The 25,646-nt window shown below is 40.7% G+C and overlaps 3 protein-coding genes across 3 annotated transcripts in view; all 3 read left to right on the top strand.

Annotated features, from left to right (window-relative positions):
* Positions 1–15,998, top strand: part of LOC146713048 (programmed cell death 1 ligand 1-like) — a 178,376-nt gene extending 162,378 nt beyond the window's left edge. The window contains exon 3 of the mRNA XM_085452393.1: positions 15,490–15,998. Within this exon, the coding sequence (XP_085308519.1) occupies positions 15,490–15,527 (38 nt within the window). The 3' untranslated portion in view covers positions 15,528–15,998. The remainder of the gene's footprint in view (positions 1–15,489) is intronic.
* LOC146713049 (zinc finger MYM-type protein 1-like) lies at positions 856–4,361 on the top strand. The gene is made up of 3 exons (XM_085452277.1): positions 856–2,797; positions 3,222–3,336; positions 3,544–4,361. Exons 1-3 carry the CDS (start codon positions 1,269–1,271, stop codon positions 4,069–4,071), a joined length of 2,172 nt encoding a protein of 723 aa, XP_085308403.1. The 5' UTR covers positions 856–1,268; the 3' UTR covers positions 4,072–4,361.
* Positions 15,999–17,587: 1,589 nt separating the features above from the next.
* On the top strand, positions 17,588–21,909 carry LOC146713047 (V-set domain-containing T-cell activation inhibitor 1-like). Its single transcript, XM_085452431.1, has 3 exons — positions 17,588–17,642; positions 20,088–20,426; positions 21,249–21,909. Exons 1-3 carry the CDS (start codon positions 17,588–17,590, stop codon positions 21,344–21,346), a joined length of 492 nt encoding a protein of 163 aa, XP_085308557.1. The 3' UTR covers positions 21,347–21,909.
* Positions 21,910–25,646: the final 3,737 nt, after the last annotated feature.

The raw sequence follows: 25,646 nt of genomic DNA, 5'->3' as shown, positions 1-25,646 counted from the left end.
GGGTTGAAAGCATCTTGAGTATCAGACGCTCAGTTTTTCACATTCTGATGAACTCGTTGTTGGTTGAGCTAATAAGTTATAACAACTAAACATGGAAGTGATGAGTGAGCAGCTCCCTTGCTTGAATTGGAAGTTTGAATTGGTTATAGATCACCTGGCTGAGGATGTGACCCATGCTCCAAGAGCCAGAGTCCCTGCTGCAGCAGCCTGGGTTTAAATTGTGGCTGGGGTGTTTCCTGCAGATTGTTTCCTCTACTTTACTGTCCGAGCCAATAAAGATAAAAACAAAAACTTGGATGCCACAGACAAACTGCTCACCCATCAAATCTTTATTTATCTGGCCTTGCTCTCTGTAGAGTCTTTGGCAGCATTGCTCAGATCCAAAGTGAACACCCCTTTTTTCCTTTAGCTCACTAAACATTTAAAATGTTGCTGCCACGATTACTTGATAATAAACTGTCTGAAAAACAAACTGTTGTAAAGTTAATGTCGACAGGTTCCCATACATTTTGCACAAATGACAGGGAGCAAGGTCAGGAACTGCAAGTGATTTTTTTAATAAGCCCTTTATAATCAGCAGCAATAATTTACTCTAGAGAAAATATTTGCAGCTTTAATTTAACTTATGAGCAAAATGTACGGTGCATCACTAAATGTAGACTTTTGGTTTACAAGTTAAACTCATGACGGAGCTCTTATAAGCCACAGAGCTTTAAAGCCAGGTTGCTTCTAACTTCTCCTTTCTGCACGGCCGCAGCTTCCTCATAGAAGTTCTGCTTTCGGCTATGATATTTCATAATCGAGTATATCTTTAGTAGTATTGTGCAATACTAGAAAACTTGAAACTACCCCGATACCAGTGGCGGCTGGCCCATAGGGGGCGCTCGGGCTCCGCCCCCCCAAATGTGGAGGAGTAAAAATATATATTTTTAAAAAATTCATCAATGATAGTTTTACTATGTGTGTGCCCATATACAGCCAGGCGTATTTTAACATTTTCACCAGCTGACTCATTAAAGTTCAACCAACAAACGGTGTTTTTCTTCTTCTGGGGCGCTCGTCAAAGCGCCCTTGATATGCAGCGAAATAGCCTATCATTAAATGGTTGCCAGGGGAAAATAATAAATATTTGACCTATCAGCGTCGCTGAATTAAATGGTTTGGGGGCGCTTAAAATTGCGCCCCTGCAGAAAACGCGCGAAGATTTGCTGTTCTAGAATTTTACCTCAGTCAGTAGCCTAAGTGAGCTATAAGGTCAGAGAGAGACGATGGCAGCGGTATTGTTAACGGTTGAGGCACAGCCTCCCCCAAATTCGGTTAGATCGCTTCTAACCTACCCTTTTGCCAGAAGGACAATGGCAGAAAAACTGCAAGTTAAAGAGTTGGGACCTGACAAGCCCGAAATTCAACTAACCCAGGCAACGAAGGAGAAGTCAAAAGCATACAACAGGACTTTTTGTCGGAGTTGGTTCCAGCGCAAGTCGTGGCTGACAGGCTGTGGAACAGCTAATGCACTTTTTTGTTTCCCGTGCATACTGTTCAAAAGTGACAAGTGTGATTTGACGTGGACACAATCTGGACAAACCGACTTAAAGCACCTCTCCGAACGAATCAAGAAACATGAAAGCTCACGAGTTCATATGGACAACAGTGTAAAGCTAGCTGTGCTAGGGAAAACTAGCATAGCGGCGCAGCTAGATGATGGACATCGGATTGCTTTAAGAAGGCACAACGAAGAGGTAGATAAAAACCGTCATATTTTATCTAAAATCATCGATTGTATTAAGTTTTGTGGTGCTTTTGAGCTAGCAATGCGGGGACATGATGAAAGTGATTCCTCAGACAATCCAGGGATTTTTAGAGGTTTAGTCGACTTGATGGCATCAATTGATCACGACTTGAGGCAACACCTTGAAAATGCTACTGTATTTAAAGGCACCTCGAAAACAGTCCAGAACGAGATCCTGGATTGCATGTTGGCAGTTCTGAGAGAAAGGATCGTGGAAGAAGTAAAGGCAGCGAAGTTTTTAGCCATTCAAGCTGATGAAACCACTGACATTTCTACACACTGTCAGTTAGTCATGGTGCTAAGATACATTGACCAACGAAACCGTATTCAAGAGCGTTTTTTTGAATTCATCAAGCTACCCAATGCTTGTGCAGATGCAATAGCCAGTGCCTTATCGGAGAGGCTGCGCTTCATCCTCCCCCAGGGACAAGAGAGAAAGTTGATCGCCCAGGCCTACGATGGGGCCGCTGTAATGAGGGGTACCACTGGAGGAGTGCAGCGTAAGATACAGGACATTTATGCTAACGCTCACTACGTACATTGTTATGCCCATCAGTTAAACCTGGTAATGCAACAAGCAACCTCCCACATCCCTCAAATCAGTCACTTTTTTTCCGACATAGCAGGATTCGCTTCTTTTTTTACTAAATCGAGCAAGAGGACTGCAGTGCTTGACGAGGTGGTGGCGCACCGACTTCCAAGTGCATCGGCAACCCGTTGGAACTTCAACAGTCGTGCTGTGAATACAGTGTATGAACATAAAGACGATCTGGTGAGGTGTTTTCAGACCATCCGTAACAGTGAAGGATTTGATGCCCCTACAAAGAGAGATGCCGGTGGTTTCGTGAGAATGCTGGAAGACGAAGCTTTCTGTTTTTTCCTGGCCTTGTTTCACAAGATAATGCCACATGTAGACATGCTGTATAACCACCTACAGAAGAGAAACATCGATTCTGTCACCATCGCAGGGATCACCCAGACATTCATCAGCCGCATGCAGGCTATCAGGTAGGCATAAAAGCATAAATATGTAACCTAGAATAAATGTTAATTATCTATGCATAGATTCTATCAAATTCTCTGCATATATTCTGTGTTCTGTGACTTAAATGTTTAATGGAATTCAGATAATTTTGATTTATATCAGCCTTTGAAGTAATTTTATGAAAAATATTTGATTAAGTATATTTGATGAAGTATATTCCCAGTAATGATTTGATGTAGCCTATACCATAGGCTATTTCCTGAAATTATGGCCAGGGCCTTTATTTACTTGCACTGGTTTTCCCCCAGCCATTAAACCAGGTCCGGTTATTAATTAAATCCGGTAATTCCCGGTAATTAGAACACAACCTTTGTTTGGTTTGTGTTTAGTTAATATATCCCTATTCAGTTTTCAGAAGCCATTAATGAAACTTATGTATTGGATCAGGGAGGCACTTCCTAATCTGGTTGTGGATGAGGAGTACAGGGGACCTGTTCAAGACCCACCCACAAAGAGACGGAGAACATTGGGGGAAGACAGGCAACACCATTTGGCACTGGAGGTAAGCACTAGCTGCTTGGTCTGATTTAAATCGGATCATCAGATAAAATCTAATGACGATGCTGTCAGATGTCATTTGATATAGTGGTCATGACTGTTTTGTTTTGTTATGGACAGATTTTTTTTTTCAGAATAATGATTAACATGAGACATGTGCCAAAGTCTTACCACTGAATCTAACTCTTACCAATTATATATTATTGGATAGGTGTGCGACACCATTATGAGCCATGCCAAGGAGAGGTTTTCTTTCACCAAGCACCTTGTCAGCGCCACTCTGTTGCAAGGAGACTTGTTCCAACAACACAGCAAAAATTTTCCAGATGCAGCACTACAAACCACAGTGGAAGCCTATCCCTCATTGGACAAAGCCAGACTTAAAACAGAACTGTCCCTGATCTACGACAACGAGGAGTTTCAGAGTTGTAGTGGTGCGCTGGCGCTCTATCAGGTTCTGATGGAAAACAACCTTCAAGACACATTCACCGAAACTGTAAGTCTTCTTAACATCCTCATCACCACACCAATGACAACATCAGAATCGGAGAGGTGTTTCTCTACTTTAAAGAGGATAAAAACTTTCCTGAGAAACAATATGGCTCAGGATCGGCTCAACGCTCTGGCTATGCTGTCCATAGAGAAAAAACTCACACAAGAACTTCCTGATTTCAACACCAGGGTCATCGAGAAATTTGCCACTCAGAAAGACAGACGAGCAAAGTTCTTGTACAAATAAGAACCCTTAACCATATTTACTCTCTTTCTCCATCCCTCTCTCTTTCTCTCTTTAGCCCACCCCCCCAATCAGTTTACAGTTGTTGTTTTCAATAGTTATTTTTCATTCATTCAAAAAAAAAAAAAAAAATCTGTTCATGTTCATTTTTACAAATCTATACAAATGGCCAGAATATGGTTGTTCATTTTAAATTTAAATTTAAATTGTGTTGTTTGATGTACTCATTAAATGGGTCATTTTAGTCGATATCATAAAAATTGCCCCCCCTGAGATTTTTTTCAGGAGCCGCCACTGCCCGATACCAAGTAAATACAGGACAAGTATGACCAATAAAAGTGCAGATACTGATATGTTTATTTTATGAAGGCAGATTATGTCAGTGAGAGTGTGTCATGGTCCTGGGTCGTTGGATTTATGAAGTGATTTATATTTCCTGTTTTATTGTGATAGTCCTGTGCACTTTGTGTTCCTCGATCTTGTTGTTTCTTGATTTGTTCCACCCGTGTTTCCAAACTGAGTATTTATTATTTAGACTATTTACACCTGACTTTCAGTATTTTTGTGGATTAAAGCAATAAAGTTTACGTTTGTTTAAGTTAACTTCTTTTCGCTGCAGTGCTGGGTTTGGGTTCACCTTTTGCCCAACACGCAACGAATCCTGACGCTGTTGGAATTCTTGACTGTCTGCTCTCCTGATAACTGATGATGGAGGAGAAAACATGAAAACATGAAAAACAAATCAGGCTGAATTCAAGTTCAAAACACCATGAGGACCAACTGCAGGTCTGACCTGACTCTTTATCTTTGCTCAGGAGTCGAGGAAACACAGCAGGCAGTGAAAAGATCAAATCATTCACTCATTATTAGGGATGGGTACCGGTAACATGGCACCGGTTCTGACATAAACGGTAGTAACCAGACCGAAAAGCAGCGCACATTTCGGTGCTTTATTTCGGTGCTTTTTTTTCCTGAGCTGTGATACACTTTAGATTCTAGCCAATCATTTTACGTTTCCGAGGATAGTAGGCGGGGCCAGTTACGTTCTTTTAGAGCAGAGCTACAGATTAAAAATGACCAAGGCGAAGCGGTCAAAAGTCTGGCTGTACTTCACAGCAAAATATGCAAACTCAGCAGCCTGCAACAAGTGCTTTAAGCTGATACTGTGATGCTGTCAAAGGAGGTAACACCTCGAATCCGATGAAACACCTGGCGACGCATAGCGTTTTTTTAAAAGCCGAGAAATGCACCGTATTTGATAGCTTGCTGCGAAGCCCTCACAGTGGAGTTAGCAACATCCCCCAAAAACCCGAAGAGGAGAGTCCTGGCCCCTAGCCCTGCCAGTGTAGCAGAATGATGAGGATGATGATGGCAGCAGCAGCCGTTCTTCTCTGCGTGAGTAGCTTAATGTTGTTCGTGTGTAATTACGTTGAGTAGGCTCACCACGTTATCACATTAATGCATGTAAGGTGAACTAGCAAACACCGTTGTAGTTTTGAGTTCTCCATTCTTTAAGCACCGGTTTGAGCACCGTTTAAGCACCAGCACCATTTCAAAAGTACCAGTTTGGCACCGGTATCGGATAAAACCTAAACGATACCCATCCCTACTCATTATATCAACACAGCTACACAGTGGACACATCATCAAACAACAAATTTATTTATAAGCATATTAAATGGCCTGTATTTATATAGCGCTTTACTAGTCCCTAAGGACCCCAAAGCACTTTACACATCCAATCATCCGGTGATGGGTTACATTGTAGCCACAGCCACCCTGACAGAGGCTAGGCTGCCAAACACTGGCACCACCAGGCCCTCTGACCACCACCAGTAGGCAACGGGTGAAGCTTCTTGCCCAAGGACACAACGACCGAGACTGTCCAAGCCAAGCCGGGGCTCGAACCAGCAACCTTCCGATTACAAAGCGAACTCCCAACTCTTGAGCCACGATCGCCCTGATCATTAAAATCCAACCCAGGTTGTACACAGCCAATCAAACAAAGGAGAGCTAATATGTTCTTTCTCAACATGGCTGCCGAGTGGTTAGATTTGCTTTTAGCTGAACTTTGGTGGATCTTTATATTGTGAACCTTTATGAACACATTTTTCTCACCTTTTCCTTTTGTAATGTCTCAAACTGAGATTGATATGGAAGTAGAATCATATTTAGCTTCATGAAGATTGTTGCTGACTTCAGTAAAATGGATTATGAGGACATTACGGAGCATGTGGGGGATGATCAGCAATGTATAAATGTGGATTGTTGCAACAGTAAAACATTACAGTTTGATTATCACAGTCACATGTGTTTACCATCAACATGTGTGTTTAACTCTGTACTTACTGAGTGTTGTTCCCTGTGAGCTGGACTGTGTGTTTGTGGTCTGTGGTTAACTGAAGCTAACAGCTCTGCAGTCGTCCAGCATCCTGTTTCTGATAGAAAGAAAACACTTCAGCTGCAGCTGTTTCAACACAGAGCTGTTCATTTAAACACAGGAAGGAACACGGAGACATCATCTGGAAACTCTGCACACAAACTATCAGTTCATTCAAAGTTAATGATGAATTACAACAAGAACTTATTCAAATATTTTTCATCATTTTATTTTATTTTATAAATACACCCTTTAGACTCAGGCGCATATTCACTTCGCACCAACATTTACATTATTTCCTCAAACCATTTTCTGAATCTGCTGGAAGGTGGTTTGTCTAATAATAGTGTTCATGCTGTGAGAACATGGTTGACTTCTGGTCTGTGGTGAAGTGTCGAACAGATGATGGCAACTTTGTGGTCGTCCACGTTGTTTTTCACAGAAACACTCACAAGTTCTTTGTGGTCTCAGATGTGAAGGTAAGAAAACTGTGAGAATCTGCTTTGGTTTATTAAAAATAATCTCTTCATGAAGCTGCATTAAAAATACAGCTGAAGACGTCAGTTATGAACAAACAAGGAGGCCCAGGTACAGCTGCTGAAGATATGTTTATGGAGTTTTTCTTTTCACTGAAATAGACTCAAACTCAAGAATCACACGGGTCCTTGAGGCCATGCAAAGTAAAAAACATTCAAATGTATGATTTTTTTTCTAATAATATAAAGATAATTACCCATAAAGGAAATGAAGGTATTGTTAGTGTAATCTAAAATTGTTGCTTGTCTACTCCATGGCTACTCCATCCAGGTGGTGCACTTATCTTGGCCTAATCAGAATACTGCTGCCACCAGTTTCAGTCAAACAAGATACTTTTGTCATATTTTTAATTAGTTTATAGAAGACATATTTACATGCTTATATAATGTAAATTTGTTCATCTTAGTAATATAACATATAAGTGATGGCACTGCCAATATGCAGTGTATATAATATCCTCCACTGGGTCCAAGAAAAAAAATATGGAGCTTAGCCAAAGTAGGGTTTGATAAATGTGTCTCGTCCCCTGAACGCTCACTGTGGTCGCTGTCCATGGTTCTGATCTCCAACTACCTCACTGAATGACAACAGTACGTCAGGCTGACCGTGGTCAGCAGCACCACAGGGAACTGTGTTGTCCCCTCTCCTCTTCACCCTGCACACCTCTAACATCTGCTACAACTCTAAATTATGCCACATTCAGAAGTTTGCGGATGACACGGCCATCATGGGGTGTATCTGGGATGATCAGGAAGAGGAGTACAGAAGTCTGGTGAGGAACTTTGTCACATGGAGTCACACAAACCACCTACAACTCAACACCTCAAAGACCAAGAAACTGGTTATGGACTTCAGGAGGTCCAGAGAAGGTCCACTGCCAATTCAAATAGAGGGAGCGGAGGTGGCGGTTGTCAACAAGTACCTCAGGCTGTGGGTGACAACAAACTGGAGTGGTCATACAACATGTAGCACCTGAATAAAAAGGCCAAAGCAGACTGTATTTCCTCAGGAGACTGAAGTCTATGCTATATTTATGCTTATATCCATAATGTCTTGATTTGTATTCTTACTTCTTTACTATGCAAATGTCTGTCTGTGTTTTGCTACTGGAAACTGAATTTCACAGAGTCTAAACTGTAGTGACATAAAACTACTGTAACAAACGGTGCTGAAGAGAATAAAGAATGAATGGAGATGAAGCTTGACATGTAAATAGTTTGTGTTTTTGTCCTGAAACACTGTTTGCAGTGATGTGGTGTGCCTGTGTTATGTGATCATACAAACCTGCATAGTCCCAACCTTGCTCTCTGTTATTTGTGCAAAATGCTTAGAACCTGTTGACATCAGTTATGCAACCATCTGTTCTTCAGCAAGAGCCTTAAAGAGGAGTTAGCCAGGATTTGAGCAGTGTTTTCAAGGACTTAGCTGATGGGTGAGCAGGTTGTGCTTTTGTTTTGAAAAATTAAAATGTACATCCTGCTGCACTGGAAGAGATTTCAGAATGAGGATTTCTACAAATCATTCAACTTATCACAGAATTGAAAAATGTTGTTTTAGAGAAACGTTTTGTTGTGCTCAATGTGCAGTTGCAGTCTGACAAATGCAAAAATTAGCCTGGAACATATGAGGGGAAGTTCACAGACTTCATGACAAGTGACAAAACGAAACAGAAACTATACAAAAAAAAAAAGCTAATTGGGGGAAATGCTGGTTGCAGAGGTGGGATTTAGGCTAAAAATCAAAGAAAGTAAAAAGAAATACAAGACAGAAGGAACAAAAGAATACCAAAATAAAACAGGAAGTGGTATGAGAGGCAAATTAATCCTTTTAGCATCTACCTTACGATATAAAATGCCTTGAAGCAAGTCTTGTTGTGATTTGGTGTCATATAAATAAAATTGAATTAAATATGAACACCTAACAGAAAGATGGACTTTTGACAACTTAGGACAGAACACTAAAGAGGTATGAATCAGCTAAAAGACAAGGAATCAGATATAAACACTGCACAGAAACAAAGATTCCAAAACATCAACAAGTACTATGAGGTTATTCGTGGAAATATACAGAAAATGAGGGTTTAATGGAGTACATTGTTCTAGACAGAGATCTCAGATTTTGTTCCATGGATCTGCTGAACCCACTCGCCTAGTGTGGGGATATCTGCATTGAGTGATCTCAAGCTTCTCGCCTTCCTTCTTCCTGATGTTGTTATCACTCGATAGAGCTACTACTAGGTCCGGTTGGTAAGCCAATATATAGATAATCAATTAGAATAGAATAGAACTTTATTGTCATTGCACATGCACAGGTACAAGGCAACGAAATGCAGTTTGCATCCATCTAGAAGTGCTTTAGCCACGATATAGATATATTACAATATATTATAGAAATAATATAGATATGTAAGTATATTACAGAAATGGGTCTATTATGGTATGTTATAATGTACACGGTATGAAGTATGTTGTGAATATTCTATAACTATAAGTATGTACAGGCTGTAGTGAGTACAAGTTATGTACAGGCTATGAACAGGATATAAATATGAAAAACATTAAATCAAAATTAAAACAATTAATTAAAATTTAGGGTACTTAAATTTCAATTAATTAATTTACAATTAATTTAGGGTAATTAAAAATTAATTAAAACAAAAAATTAAAAAACTATACAGAAATATGAGATACACAGTTATACAGAAATGGGAACTATGCAAGTTATAAACAGCTGTAGAATTAAAAAAAATTATCGTATTATACAGAATGATTATTTACAGAGCTATACAGTAGTGCAGTTAAGATAAGTGAGATATGTGGATAATTTCTACAGAGGTATATAAAGTGCTGGTGGTTGTGAGTGGTGGTTCAGTCCATGTTATTATTGTGTGTTTGAGGGTACAGTTGTCCATTGTGTGTGTAGGTGGTTGTGTGTGTGTGTGTGTGTGTGTGTGTGTGTGTGTGTGTGTGTGTCCAGTTCATGAGTTTAACGTGGGTCAGATGTCAGGAGGCAGAGTTCAGGAGTCTGACAGCTGTGGGGAAGAAGCTGTTCCGGTACCTGGTGGTCTTAGTCCGGAGGCTCCTGTGGCGCCTCCCAGAGGGCAGGAGGGTGAAGAGTCCATGTGATGGGTGACTGGGGTCTTTGATGATTTTCCCAGCCCTGTTCAGACACCGCTTCCTGTAGATGTCTTTTTTTTTTTTTTAAATATTAAACTTTATTACGAAACAGTATACAGAACATGTATACAATCAGAACAAAATTAACATATGCCAGGGGGTGTAATACAAAGAACTACATACATTCAAATAATTTGTAATTACTACAAATAGTAACAGTTTTCATAGCCTTTTTGTTAAGTGATCCACTGATCAATTTTATGTAACATAAAACATCATTATAGTAATGTTTAAAATTAGGTTTTTTGTTACTGTATTTGCATTTGTGAAAATGAAATTTAGCTAAGATAACTAACAAGTTTATTATAAAGTAAACATCTTCTTTTTTTTGCCTTCAAAAGAAACAAAATACAACATTTTCCCATTTCACAGTAAAGTCTTTATAGAGATGTCCAGCAATGAATCTACTGAAGTCTCTCCAAAATGTTCTAGCGTATGAACAGATCCAGAAGAGGTGTTGCACAGTCTCTGGATGGCTTCCACAAAATCCACAGTTCACATTTATGTCCATTTTGAACTTTGTCATGTAATGATTAGCAGGATAAAATTTATGTAGTATTTTAAATGAGACTTCCTTCACTTTATTCGTTACCAGATACTTCTGTAGATGTCTTTTATGGCAGGAAGTGGTGCTCCGGCGATGCGCTGGGCAGTTTTCACGACCCTCTGCAACGCCTTCCGGTCCGAGGCAGAGCAGTTCCCGTACCAGACTGTTATACTGTTGGTCAGGATGCTCTCGATGGTGCAGCGATAGAAGTTCACCAGGATGTCTGAGGACAGTTTGTCATCCAGGTGAGATCCTCGAAGTTGGAAATTTTTTCCAACTTCAAAAAAAACTATTTTATTTTTGTTTAGTTTTTTACAAATGTTTCCCCTGCTATTCTCCAGTCACACTACAGTCCAGAAGACAGTGATAAGTTGGCCGACCAACAGACGAAACAGACGAAGAAGAGGAGGAGGAGGAAAAGAGGCCTCAGTAAGAATTTTCAATTAGATCGCTTCATCATGTTGGATGGTTGGGGCAGCTTCACGAACAAACATTAAACAATCCGAGATGGAGGCAGTGAATTTAACATTCATTAAGCTAAAGCTTTTAATATGTATTCCCACTGTGGTGTATTTAGGACTTGCTAAATAATCCGTGCACAGAGCAGTGACCAAGCTCTATTAATAAAGAAGCTGCAGAGGTGTTTTTACCCACAACAAAGGTAGCATTGCACCGCTCTGCTGCTGATCAATGAATGGCTTTTGCTTGTAACGAAGTAAAATAAAACTCATTGATAAAGCCGTCAGATGGCGAGAGTACAGCCAAACCTCCGAGGTATTTAAATGCATCACAACAGCGAATGCGGAATAGTGATGGTAAATTTGATTCTTTTTACTGAATCGAGTGTTAATGAGTCACTCACCAAAGTGAATCGGGTGTTTTGAGTCATTTGATTCACTGAGTCAGTTGATCAGAGAGTGCAAAAATTTTACATTTTCACTCAAACTTAATTTGTTTCCCTTTTCATGTAAATCCCACTGCTAAGATGAATGATTAAAAAAAAACAACCAAAACAACTATTTTATAGAGAAAAAAAAGAGCAAAAACATTTCTAAAATTAAGCAATTTCCTATCCAAATTGCTTAATAAACATTTATTTTGTTTATTTGTATTTTATTAGTATTTTCCTTAAGTGTGTCAAATATATATTTTCTCATCTAAATGTCCACTGCGCTGTGAGCCAGGGGGCGGTAATGCGCCTTAACATTGGTTGCCAACCAAGAAGAAGAAGAAGCTGTGAGCCAGGAGGGAGGGGGTGAGTGAGTCGCGCGCTCGCTCGCTCTATGATTCAGCACAGGAGGGAGGGGGTGAGCGAGTCCTGAGTGATTCGCTTATGCTTACGATTCAGCACAGGAAGGGAGGGGGTGAGTAGCTCAAATGTGCTGTTAGCATGTTAGCAACGCGATGCTACTGTGAACCGAGGAGCTATTTTCTTGATGTGAGCTTCTACTCAGGGGTTTTTCTTCCAGTTCAGAGCAGAAATGCTTTTGTTACGAAACTGGCTGTTGTTTTCCCCCCCACAATTTTAATTATAAGCTAGATATATTTCTACTAATGGAATTAGTTTGCTAACAGCAACAGGGATGAGTCAGTGAGTCAGTTGGGCTTGTGAATCATGATTCACGAGTGAGTAAAGTGATTCTCGAGTATTGAACGATTCGTTCACGAATCGAACATCACGAATGCGGAAGTGTTTGTCCAAACTTATTTCCTGTTAATACGACTGCGATGGCTGCTGAAAAGTATCTACCGTTTTACTGGACTTTGCTGTTTGCTGTCGTCTGTGCAGGTTACATTTAGTTGTTATAAGTTCAAACATGTTATAAAGCTGCTGTTTTTCATCCTGTTTGTAACAAAGGAAAGTAGCGTTTGGTTTAAGAGTTACTCAGTTTCTGGCATTTCTGGCGGCACCTTTAGTTGCCACAACTTACAGCAGCTTTGTCAGTAAAGAGTGTTGTTGAATTTAACTCCAGAGTAGGGCCGCAACGGTTCAACGAGTATCTTTTAAATTATAAAGCAGGCGGACTGCAGCCGTTCTATTTTACAAGGAGGGCATGAGGTGTAAATCAGATTATTTTCAACATGTAACATTTTTCAGATTTGAAAGTGAAACAATATAAAATACTGTCTCAATTAAATTGCGTTAGTATTTAAAAACATAAAAATAAAAGCTTTTTTTCCACGAGTGGTTAAATATGGGGGGGGGGGCAGGGATAGCTCAGTAGGTAGTGTCCCCATGATCGGAAGATCAGGGGTTCCATTCCCCTGAGCAAGGTACCGTCCTGCTCCCTGGGTGTCCAATGGCTGGCTGCCTCTTCACTGAGTGAATGGGATAAATGCAGAGAGGAATTTCCCCAAGGGAATCAATAAAGTATACATTATATAAGTGGGCCAGTAAAGCTCTGAGCCGCTGAGCTGATGATTTTAGGTTAAACAGTGAATTATTGTTGATAATAATTAATGTCTACTTCATGATTGTGTCTTATTTTTAGCAGCACAAAAACTGCATCAAAGAACAGGGCAAACTTCAGGATGCTGATATGCTCGTTTCTCTTCACTGCAGCCTCCACACCCTCCTCTGAAGGTGTCCAGACACAAACTCACTCATTGACTGCACACACAACACACAGAAACACAAATCGGACTGATGAAACAAAGAACATTGCAATTTCTAAAATGGAAAGAAAACGATCAGTCCATTTTAAATGACCTGTATTTATTTTTTCTTTCTGGATAGATCATGCCTGGTTCTTAGTGTTAGGCCTATTTACCACTGCTGAGGACCTGTGTCTGGAGGCGAGTGGGTAAACTGAGCCATGAACATCCTGCTGTATGCCCCCAGTTGGTTGAGGTGATGCAGGATGAAGTGCAGTCCCATACTGATGCATCCTCAGCTGACCTGTTTGCTCAGTAGTGAACCTGCAGGATGTCCTGCACCGGCTCTGATGTCCTTCAGGTGTCTCAACATGAGTCTTTCAAAGGACGTCATGACCACAGATGTCAGGGAGACAGACCTGTAGACATTTAATCCTGTGATAGTGGACTTCTTTGGGACTAACAGATTACAAGTATTACATTTTTACTACTGTTGTCATTCGCTGTCACCATCTCAGAGCTCTTTATATTTTCTGTGGGTGGTTCATGGTTATTGTTAAGTAGTGGCTCAGGTAGTAGAGAGGCTCATTTACCAACTGGAAAGTCAGGTGATCGATCACTGGCTCCTGTAGTCTGCGTGCCAAAGTATCCTTGGACAAGTATTTTCTCCTCTGGATGCTGAACCCTGAGTTGTTTTTTGGTCAGAGTTTGTAAGAGTGTGCAAATCTGAGAAAGCACTGAAGCGTAGAAAAGTTATGACTGTGTGTGTGTGAGTCATCAGCTGAGGAGAAGGTTATACAAGTAACAGTCGTATAGAAAGAAATATGCTGTGAATGTATCAGATACACATCTGGATATCAGATAAAGAATAACTATAAAGTATTGGATAGTCTGAAGTTTGTTGACTGGCAGTTATGTATTTTTGTAGCTCATGCCATGTAATAGAGTAACACAGAAGTAATGTAACTAGTAGTTATGACTAGAGCAGGGCGATATGACCGAAAATATTTATCACGATATACATTTGAAAATTTGCGATAACGATATAATTGACACCAGACAAAATACTTTACAACTCCTCAACTTTATTAGTGCAAAAAAAACCCATCAATGTATTTTCACTTAAACAAGCAGCTGTTTTACAAACCAATTCTAGTTCATCCGTTTCATTTAACGTAACATATTCTATCACGATATTTCATTTTCCTATCGTTGCCCAAAATTACACCGGTATTACCGTGAACAGTATGATATGACCCCAATAGTTGTGTGTTGGCAGCATGGGCCTGGAAGGGTTCTGATGAACTGTTTGACAGAGAAGTGTAATGTGTGTGTCAGTGTGATGTGTTGTAGTGTCAGGAATCAGTATGCAGCTACAAAGCTTTGTGTTCAGTGTATACAAACAGCTGTAGCTCCATAAAGGCAGCATGCAGAGACTCACAGTGTCTTATAATGAGAGGCTGCTTTCTCTCACACATTATGTTCACTTATTATCAGCATGTGTGTGTGTGTGTGTGTACACTCCTCGCTGATGTTGAAGTGAACAGTTGTACTTTGACCTTTAACCTCTCTGCTCTGTGTCGTTTCCTCTTTCAGACCAGAAAATCATCACAGCTGAGTCTGGACAGAACGTCAGTCTGACATGTCGAGCTCCAAACAGCAACATCTCAGTTGTAGAGTGGACCAGAGCTGACCTGGGAGATGAATGGGATGTAACGAGATGAGCTGTTTGATCCAGGAAACCAGCATCCATCATTTAAGAACCGGGTGGATCTGCAAGACAGACAGATGAAGGATGGAGACGTGTCTTTGATTCTGAAGGATGTGACGATTAATGATGCTGGAACATACGAGTGTGGTGTCGTCCAAAGAGAAGCAAAGCGCAGGAAGAGAGGTGTTTTAGATAATGAGCCCATCAGCAGCATCTACCTGAGTGTTGATCCTCCAGGTGAGTGAGTAGAGTTGAGTGTGTGTGTGATCAGAGGTGAAGCTGCTTCCTGGTTGTTGATGTTTGTTTCTAAAGATGTTGTTGATGAGACTTTGTAGAAAGCAGCTGGTCTGAGTGATGTGATCAGAGTGCAGTAGATAATGTCTGACAGCAGTTTGAAGAGGAAATGGATTCTGTTCTGTTCTTCACTCATCACCTACCTGACAGCTGACACCTCACACCTGTTTCTCACCTGCAGGTCAGACAGGAGGAGACACAGAGGATGGAGGGAAATAGAGGACATAATGGACTGTTTGCAAGTCTGTCTGTTTGTTGTTTTGGTGACCTGCAGGAAACATAAAGAACAATCAGCCTCTTGTGATTCATCTGTAAGTCAAGTACAAATAAGGCAGAGAGTAAGTCCTGAATAACAATAGTTACTACATTGTTTTTATTACATGAGTATTAAATGTTTCCTCTGTGAAACATTATTTAAGTTTTGTTGCTTATAAGCTGCTCAGATACTGTTTATTTATTTTCTTTAGCTTTTCAATGAACTTCATTTTCTAACTGTTAATAAACTCGTTTTAATATCTGATGTTTACTAATTCTGTCTTTTTTTAATAATGTAATTTTTTTTAATCTGATGTTTTTTGACATGTTGAACCAGTGACTGTGTTCAACATGTCAAATTTGATATGTGAGCATTTTCAGGCTCATTTCCAGTGAGTTTAGGCTCAGGTGAAGAATAAAGATGTCTAACATGATGACCTCAGGCTCAGACCCTTATGTTGTGCTTGTGGCTTCATTAAGCGTTGACCTCCAACACTCGATGATGTAGAAGTTTCTAGTTTTGCATGAGCGCCTTCAATTCCAGTATTCTTGACTGTGACAGTGGCACCCACGCTTCACAAGACATTTCCACCATGTGGAGTTCAGCTGATCCACGCTTAAATGGTTACACATTAAAGATTTGGTATTTTGTGGGAATAACTGATCTCACATTTAAACCTGAAAAAGTATTTAAGATAACGTACTGAAATCTGTATTTCAGCAGCTCCCTTTGACTCCACACTTGATTTTGAACATGCACATCCTAAAATGTGTGCTGCAGTATTTTCTGTAAATGAAATGACTTCGCCATAGAACTCTGGGCAGTGTGAGGCGTCACCGTCACTAACAGAATTACTCATGTCATCATCGTTCTTTCAGAATATAATAATAACTGAGCAGGGTGGTGTGTGCCACCCTGAAGTAATAGCTTGTCACCCTGTTTTGCATATGAGTGTTATTTATTAAATAAGATAGCATTAATCCTTTGAGCCTAGCTACAATTAACATTGAATATAAATTCTAAAAATAAAACTTCAGATCAATTACAAAACATGTCAAACATTTGTGCTGGTAAAAGTGTTGTTTGTGCTGATTTTGTTTTAAAGATATTAATAAAGGTTTAAAGGTCAACCATTAGTGGTAGTGAAAAGTGTGGTGGAGTGATACACCTGTGGTGGAAAAACTATTTTTTGCACCGGCACAAATAATTTGTGTGGCAACTTACAAATAAATGATTCTTTTAGAACATCACTCTTATATTCTTAACAATTCTTCACATTTTTTGCAGATTATTTACATTTAGATTATTTTTTCTGTGTTCAGAGGTCAGGGTTCAGTATTTGTTTAATTTTTTTTCTACAGTATTTATTGTAACGCAATCCTTAAACTACAAGAGTTGCATACAGCGTTTGTGTTTTGTAATTTTTTAAAATAAAGATTTATTCATTTTTTTTAAAAGATACACAAGTCCACTCTAGAAACTGCAACCGCGCATTACTGGGCAAGTCTACAAGGACATGGTCAAGATCATCCAACAAGAATTACTTTCTAATCCTGCTGGGAAACAGAGAATTTGAGCTTTAGGTGGACAGTGGGACACAAAGTAGCTGAACTTAATCTGGACAAGATCAACATGAGTCAAACAGTAGGATTACCTACCTACATACTTCCTGATGCAGTCGTGGATTTCACACTATTGAACAAACAAAGAAGGATATGGGTTTTATCTCACATACACGTGCAGCAGAGGACAGGAAACAATAGAACATGTTTTATTGCATTGTCAACAATATGATGCTGAAAGAAGTCAGTTGATCAAAAAGCTTGGAAGTGAAAGTTATCAGGACATATTTTGGTTTTTAATGTAGACTCATTTGTTTGGGAGGAATTTTTTTTTTTTTTGGCCATTTCGTTTCACACTCCACACCAGTGGGTGGCGGTAATGCTTTTATTTTAATTTTGCTGTTTGACAACCGCCAATAAGCGGGAGCTTATTGTCAGAGAGCGGGCATTTTGAATATGCTATGGCTCATGCTGCGGTTTACTTCTGCGTTTGTCTTCTGCTGTCTGCAGCTTCAGGTGAGCTTCAGCTATCACAGAGTGTTTTCACACAAGCGGCGTTTACTGCGTTTAAATTGAACTTCGCTTCGTTTACCTCCACGATTGGGTCGCTTGTGCAGATCGCACTCAGGTGCAGGTTTTAGCTGAATAACTTTCCGTGAATGAAGAATGAATGAAGGGTCCGAACACATGGACGTAGGGTTGCCAACCGTCCCTTAAAATACGGAATCGTCCCGTATTTCGAAACAAAAGTACACGTCCCGTATTGAACTAATAAGGGACGCACTTTGTCCCGTAATACAGTGAGAATCAAAAGTAGTCTATAAATGTTAATGGAATTAACGCTTTGTTTGAAAACATAATTCCCAGCCCCTCTCCTGCTTTGTGACCAATGAGCTGACAGCACACTTATGACAATTCGAGTATGACAATTCAGATTACCGCTCATCTCATTGGTCGAGGAAAGGTCGCTTGCGGAGAAAATACCGGAAGACAACAGATGACCACAACAACAAGCATGGCCAACAGGGAAACAAACGCCGACACTGCGGTGCAAGTCTCGGACGACAGTACACCTAAAGCTGGGCAGACACTGTGCGATTTTTTCAGTCACGTTATTCAGCTCCTGCTCAAACTGCACGATTGACTCGCAGGGGTTAGACGTTGGTAGGTCACGTGCAGGGTCTCACACTATACGCCCGATGCTGTGATGCGACCTGAGAGCTCACACTGTGCCAACATAACATGAAGGTTATAACAGAAAATCTGTCGCTCTCTCTCTCTCTCTCTTTCACTCACACAGACACACCACTACCATCAACTTTGCTAAATTGCTAATGAAAAACATGATCAGGCAGCTGTGATTGAGCAGCAGTGTAGATCCAACTATTTTCACGGTTGTTGTGGTCGTGATAATTTTGTGAGGCCACATCGAAAAGGCTCGGATGAGCTTTCCAAAGTTCTACAAGTTGTGCCTCCATCGCTTGTGTCCAGATCACACGCTGCACAGCCGTGCTGCTCCGTCTTTTTCACCGACGGTTACGTGTTTGCGCGTGAGCAGTGTGAGCGCCTGTGGTGACACCCTCACGAGCGATTGATGATCGGGAGCTGGTCGTGAGGTGTTAATCACTTCTCGTTACCCCACGTATACTACACGACGCACGATGAAGGCCAAAATCGGTCCGATCACTCAAAAATCGGCTCAAAATGGGCCTAAAACCGCACAGTGTAAGCCCAGCATTAGAGCAGCAATGTTTGTTCCCCTCAGAGAAAGGGAAGAATGGGAAAAGGAAAACACCTGGCTGGAAAAAGTTAATATGGGCATGTGCAGTGAATATCAGCGCTATGTGGCCAGAAGTGTGATAATATAATTTATTTTGTGTAATAAACAACTGCAAGGATAGATGATTACAACAAATAGATGACTAATACATAAAAGTAATACATAGATGAATAATGATGATGAGTTAAGATGCGTAATCATGGGAGCAAGTGGGTTTACAAACAGGAGCAGCTGATTAGCATTAGAAAAGCTGAAATAATACCTCAACTGAAGCCAATTGTACTAAATGCACTAAATGTGCACTGTTACAAGAATGTTTTTCTTTCTATTGTTTTCTATTATTTTAAGTTAAGCAGGACAGAGTTCTTTTAAAGAAAGATTTACTTATATTCTCAAAAGTTAAGCATGACAGGCTTCTGTTTAAGAAAGAGACCTGTTTTATGTGTTAATGTTGTCATTTTGAGCTAAAAATAAATGGCTAAATGATCATTTGTTTCACATGTGTTCATATCACAAAGAATAGAATACACATCTACTTAAATCAACTTCAAGTCAAATGGTTAAAAAAATAATTTCACACACAAAAAAAGAGCTAGAAAATTCACCACACTGGGAAGGGTGAAGACAACTGGGTCGCCCGGCCCTGGCCACGAGGTGTCCCTTATTTATTTTTCAGGGAGTTGGCAACCCTACATGGACGCGATAAGCTTTTTCAGTTAGTACCTACTCGGATCGACTAGTGTTTTCTTTGCTCCAACCACATAGATCCTGATGTCTTCTGAAAACTGCAGTAGCATAGGCACGCTTAAAATTTCTTAAGAAATTTTCACTGTCTAGTTTTCCTTTACAACCCAGTGTGCATGCTTGTCAACATTTAGCATAGACGGTGCGATCTTTGGCTCATTCTGAGCCGATTTTTCAGTCGTGCGACCGGTGATCGGCCCTAGTTTCGTGTCGTGCATCGTGTAGTATACGTGGCGTAACGAGAAGCGATTAATACCTCACGACCAGCTCCCGATCAGTAATCGCTTGGTCATAAGAAAATCAAACTACCTATGATCCAGTAAGAGTTATGTTTGTGATATAGACTGATGGTATAGACAGATTTACTGTGTGCTGTAGAGTTAAACAGTTACACTTTGACCTTTAACCTCTCTGCTCTGTGTTGTTTCCTCCTTCAGGGCAGAAAATCACAGCTGACTCAGGACAGGACGTCACTCTGACATGTCGAGTTCCAAACAACAACATCTTAACGGTAGAGTGGAGCAGAGCTGACCTGGAGCCAAAATATGTTTATGTGCACCGGGATGGGCGTTTTGATCCAGACAACCAGCATCCATCTTTTAAGAACCGGGTGGATCTGCAGGACAGACAGATGAAGGATGGAGACGTGTCTTTGATTCTGAAGAATATGACGATTAATGACACTGGAACATACGAGTGTCGTGTCGTCCAGAAAGGGACAAGCAACAAGAACAGTGATCCTGTCTGCATTGTCACACTGAGTGTTGATCCTCCAGGTGAGTGAGTACAGTTCAATACCTGGCAGCCTGCATGGCTCTGCTCAGTTATACTAACTCACGTGACCACAGGACAGCTAAACACACCACGGGAGAGCAAAGTTCACATGACGTCTGAATTATGCTTTACCGTGAAATCTGTATTGTAACCTGGTATGCAACTCCCAAAAAGAAAAACAAAAGTCCCAGAATTCTGTTGTTTTCTGTTGCTTATGAAACATCAGGACACAGTAATGTGGTAATTAACACCTAATTAACAGGAGCAACGTCCTGAACATAGAGAGAAACAAGCTAAAGTATTGATCCAATCGATTCAATACCAATAACCAATGCTGTCTCAGCACAATCAACATTTAGATCAATCTGCCCACCACTGGTCAGGTTAATAATTTCTAGTGTGTGTAATGTATACAATGTAGAATAATAATACGTTTATTCATGTCCATTTATTTATTCAGCACCTAATATTCATGACCTGCTCCTACTTAGAGTTTGTGTCATCAAAGTACCCCTACCTGATTACTGTATGACAACCTTCTTAAATTTTAAAGAGTCATGTGATCCATAAAATGCCACGCCCCTTTTTTGTTTTAATGTGAGCATGCTCAGAGCCTGAAGCAGAAAGTCCTTCTTATCAGAGACATTTAACCGTCATCATCATACCCTTTTTTTCCAACTGGTGTCTGAAATGTATTTTTTATTCTAATTTAAAGAAAGCCTTTTTTTGTTTTTAAACTAATGCAGAGAAAGCCTGTCTTTGCAGAGCTTTGTTTTGTGCACCTACCTGACAGCTGACACCTCACACCTGTTTCTCACCTGCAGGTCAGCCAAGAGGACTTGGGAAAGATGGATGTGGTGGACTGGAAGCTGGTCTATCAGTTCCTGCTATGCTTCTTGTTGCTGCTGCAGTTGTTTTTTGATCCACAGAGAACATGAAGTGATCACAGCGTCAGGATTCAGCCTCTCAGTGAACTGCAGCATGTTTGAAATGTGAAAAGAAAACATAATCTGAGAATCGACAAATTAATAATCGCAAAAGTTGATTCTGTTCATCTGGACGTAGCGTTTTCAGTGGGAGAAATGTTTGGTCATCCAATCTTATAAACAGTACATTTGCATAATGACTGAAACCACCATGGTTTCAGTCATTATGGGGAAACCTGCAGTCAGCTGAGTGTGTTGACACTACTTCTGAAACAGTTTACATAATTTGTAGTTTTTTCTGCTCATTAAAGAATAAATATAGTCTTCATTTATAATAATAATGGATTGCATTCAAGGCCTCCATATCGCGCCATCGGCCCCTCTGGCCAACACCAGTAGGCGGTGTGTCTTGCCCAAGGACACAACGACCGAAACTGCCCAAGCTAGGGCTTGAACCGGCAACCTTCCAATTACAAGACGAACTGCCAACTGTTGAGCCACGATCGCCCTGGTGACTGAATATACAGTGATGCTGAAAAGCTTCCTGCACCTGTGACCTTTAAGAGACATCATGAATTGATAAAGACACCTTAAAACTCAGTTGCTGCTCATTACCTTTCATGGTGTTCTGTTAATCTGCACTCTGTACTCTGAAAGAAATGATTTATTTTTGTACCAGAAATTAGATTTTTTCTTCATCCAGATGTTTGTTTGTTTTTTCAGTGGGAAGAATGTTTCATTACTCATCTAAGTGACTTGTTTATTCTCAGATCAGTCATTAAAATCTGCATGTTAATGATCATGAAGCGGACCTCCTGGCCAATTATTAGTCAGTGCCAGTTACAGTCATCATATAAATGTACAGCTTGTAAGGTTGTGGGGGTGTACTCTGGGGAGAGTAACTGAGTGTGAAAGGTTAGTGATGTGGTTCCAACTTTATTTTCCTGACTTTCAAGAGGAAACGACAGGCAGGTAAAAATTGTGAGCTGTTTTGATTCGAAAGATTAGATTGCAGAGAGTTGTGCAAAGATTACCAGCGTCTGGGGAAATGAATTGCAGGTGAGCAAAGTGGTGGCTTGATGACAGAAACTATAGAGAAAATTATCATTGGTAAGTAGAAAGCATAAACATGAAGCAATGAGGCCTGGTTACCACCATGAGGTAGCTGACGAACTGGTCTTAAATACAGCCTTGCTGACTGTTGTTGATGGATATTAGGTTAGTAGGGCAAGGTGAGGAAGGAGGGTTCCGTCCAGAAGGCGGACAAAGTTGAACATAGAAAGCCTGTGGAGAAACACCAGACACTCACACAGATCCTTACAGTTTCATGGTCAACTCGAAAAACAGGACCTTATTCTCTGCCTTGGACCACATGACAATGTCTGGCTTGAGAGTAATTATCAAGACCTCTCTCTGGAAGGCCTGTTGTTTCCTGAGGTCTACCAACATCTGCCACTCTTTGAATGGTGTGAAAAGACTCATCCGTTTCAGAGGAGGTTGACTCGTGCTGCAAGGCTTCAAAAATCCTGCTTGCGTATGATTGGATGCTTCTGGCATGCAGTTTGGTATTACCTTACAGCTCTCCAGGATCTCAGTTAGATTTGTCAGCATTTGATCATGGCACCACCTGAAACAGGTCTGGAGTGTGGTGTCCTCCACATGTCTGCCTAGGTGATGTACCTTTTAACTCATTCACTGCCAGCCATTGGCAGTGAATGAGTTAAACCCATTGACTCATTCACTGCAATTGACGGCTATAGACGTCAATGGCAGTGAATGAGTTAATAGTAGAGATGGCACGATACCACTTTTTTATGTCCGATACCGATACCGATATCATAAATTTGGATATCTGCCAATACTGATATGAATCCGATATAGTGTTTTTTAATCAACAAAACTGTTTTTTTAAATATCTTGCTGCATTTTGTATAAGTTCATACTCAAGTTTAAAACAACAACTACACTAAAGCTATTCTGTTATACCTGTATGCAAAAAAAATATTTCATAGTTCAGCAATACTGATCAATCTAATAAACTTAAACCTACACCATCCTCCCTATTCTGGTATTTTAAAGAGTACTTAGCGTAAATATTAAGCAACCTAACTAATAGGGTTCCAACTCCCAGCAACAACAAAAATAAATAAATAAAAAATAAGGAACCACCCCTCACGCTCCACCTCATGATGCTTAATCGACGTAATCAACCTTAATTTGATGCAGTGTGAAAAATAATGAACAGAAATCAATTATGTTTCAAGAAATATTAAATAGATTCAACATCTTTCTTCAACAAAATTGCAGACTGCACAGATGGTACCTTTCCAAAGTAAAAAGTACTATAGCTTACTAGGGTATATATATTAGACTTAATAGTTACTATATACAGTAATTGACTTCTATTCATTTTACATCAAATTAAAACTTTGGGTGTCAGATAATTATTTATTAAAAGCTAGACATTTTAAATGAGAATAAGAAAGAAAAGTATGTCTTTGTGCCCCCTTTTCCCTGTTCATGCCCTATCGGCCCCCCTGGCTAAACTTTGCTAGATCCGCCCCTGCACAGTTACCAGCCGTCAGCTACGTAGAAAAAGATCCTCGAGTAGAAAGTAATATTAAATACATTCTAACAACAGATGATCAAGCTTAAACGTGCTGCTGTTGTTCAGCCGCTGGTTTCCTCTTTCTGGTGCAAAGTCGGCCAAAAACAAACAACAGAGAGACGGACTCGCGACAGAAAAGCCGATCAGCTGATCATTAAGCAGTTTCATGATTGAAGTAGCAGCAGGAGAGGCAGTTGCTCCATATATCGCTTGTTAAGCTTAACGCAGGAATGCTTTACAAACATTCAGAGATGGACTTACACACTTGCTTTACTTCTCTCGGGATAACTTTGTCGGAGATGAAATGCGGGTTGCTAGCGAAGCTCCAAATGCTATCCAGACCACCGACAGGTCCCGCATGCCACAGCCGCTCTATCACGTGATGCATACTGCTCCGACGTGCTAACGTTCTGAGGTGAGTTACGGCGTGTTGCAAGTTTTGTGAGGTGCTTTCGTGATATTTAATGGATCGGATTACATTTTTTATTTTTCTCCGATATCCGATCCAGTAATTTAGGTCAGTATCGGACCGATACCGATACGTAATATCGGATCGGTCCATCTCTAGTTAATAGTATCATCCCATCTTGTCCAGGCTCCTGGGTTGCCCTGAGATATAACCTTTATCATGGAAGCAGTCCAGGTCCCGTCTGGTTATCCCATCCACCACCATAGCCTACTGCTTTCTCGTGGTGGTTTTAGACCAGAACGTTGGTCCTAAGCCCAGGGCAGTGGTTGTGACTGGTTTAAATGGCCCTAACAAGTCTTCATGCCGTAGATCGGAAATGGCATGACCTAACTCTTCCTGTGGCTTCCATTTATGACCTGTACAAATGGGAACTTTGGCACTCCCGATGAGCGGGTCTCCTGAATTCTTCAGTTCCAGCACCAGATGGGCCTTTTCCTGCCTGTACCCTAAAGTGATGGATTTAAGAAGGAGCTGCAACAGCTTGGGGGCGATCGTGGCTCAAGAGTTGGGAGTTCGCCTTGTAATCAGAAGGTTGCCGGTTTGACCCCAGCTTGGACAGTCTCGGTCGTTGTGTCCTTGGGCAAGACACTTCTCCTACTGGTGGTGGTCAGAGGGTCCGGTGGCGCCAGTGTCCGGCAGCCTCGCCTCTGTCAGTGCGCCCCAGGGCAGCTGTGGCTACAATGTAGCTTGCCATCACAAGTGTGTGAAAAGGTGTGTGAATGGGTGGATGACTGGATGTGTAAAGCTCTTTGGGCTAGCCCCCTGGCAAGTTGCTGTTTGGCTAGTCAGCCTGGGGAGACCAAAAGATACACAGCAACAGGAACATCAAAACAGCTAAGGGGACGATACACAGACATAACAAAAAATCATACAGATAGAACAGAATACGACACATAAACAAGGGAGCTTGGACGAAACTTTAAACAAAACCTAACTAAGACATACTAATAATACACTTGAACTTAACATTACAAGGAATCAAAAAATACAAAATGCAGACCCAGCCCCCTGACATTCACAAAAACCCGAGGCGACTGTGAAATGCAGCAACAAACAAGAAACCTCGCCTACCACAGACCAAACTCCTTCACTTGAGCGAAATTATTGTTGCCACCTCATGCACCACCTCATGCACCACCTTATGTATGCACTTTCTTTTGAAGACAAGAGACCACTGAGCTGTGTAGTGGCACTGGTTTTAGAGATATGCATAATTCAA

The sequence above is a fragment of the Copadichromis virginalis genome, linkage group LG3 (assembly GCF_057382275.1).
Source record: "Copadichromis virginalis isolate Kocher_CV1m ecotype Utaka linkage group LG3, C_Virginalis_male_GT1.1, whole genome shotgun sequence".
NCBI lineage: Eukaryota > Metazoa > Chordata > Actinopteri > Cichliformes > Cichlidae > Copadichromis > Copadichromis virginalis.
The sequence above is the reverse complement of the archived record's forward strand: the minus strand, read 5'-3'. Positions and strand labels throughout refer to the sequence as shown.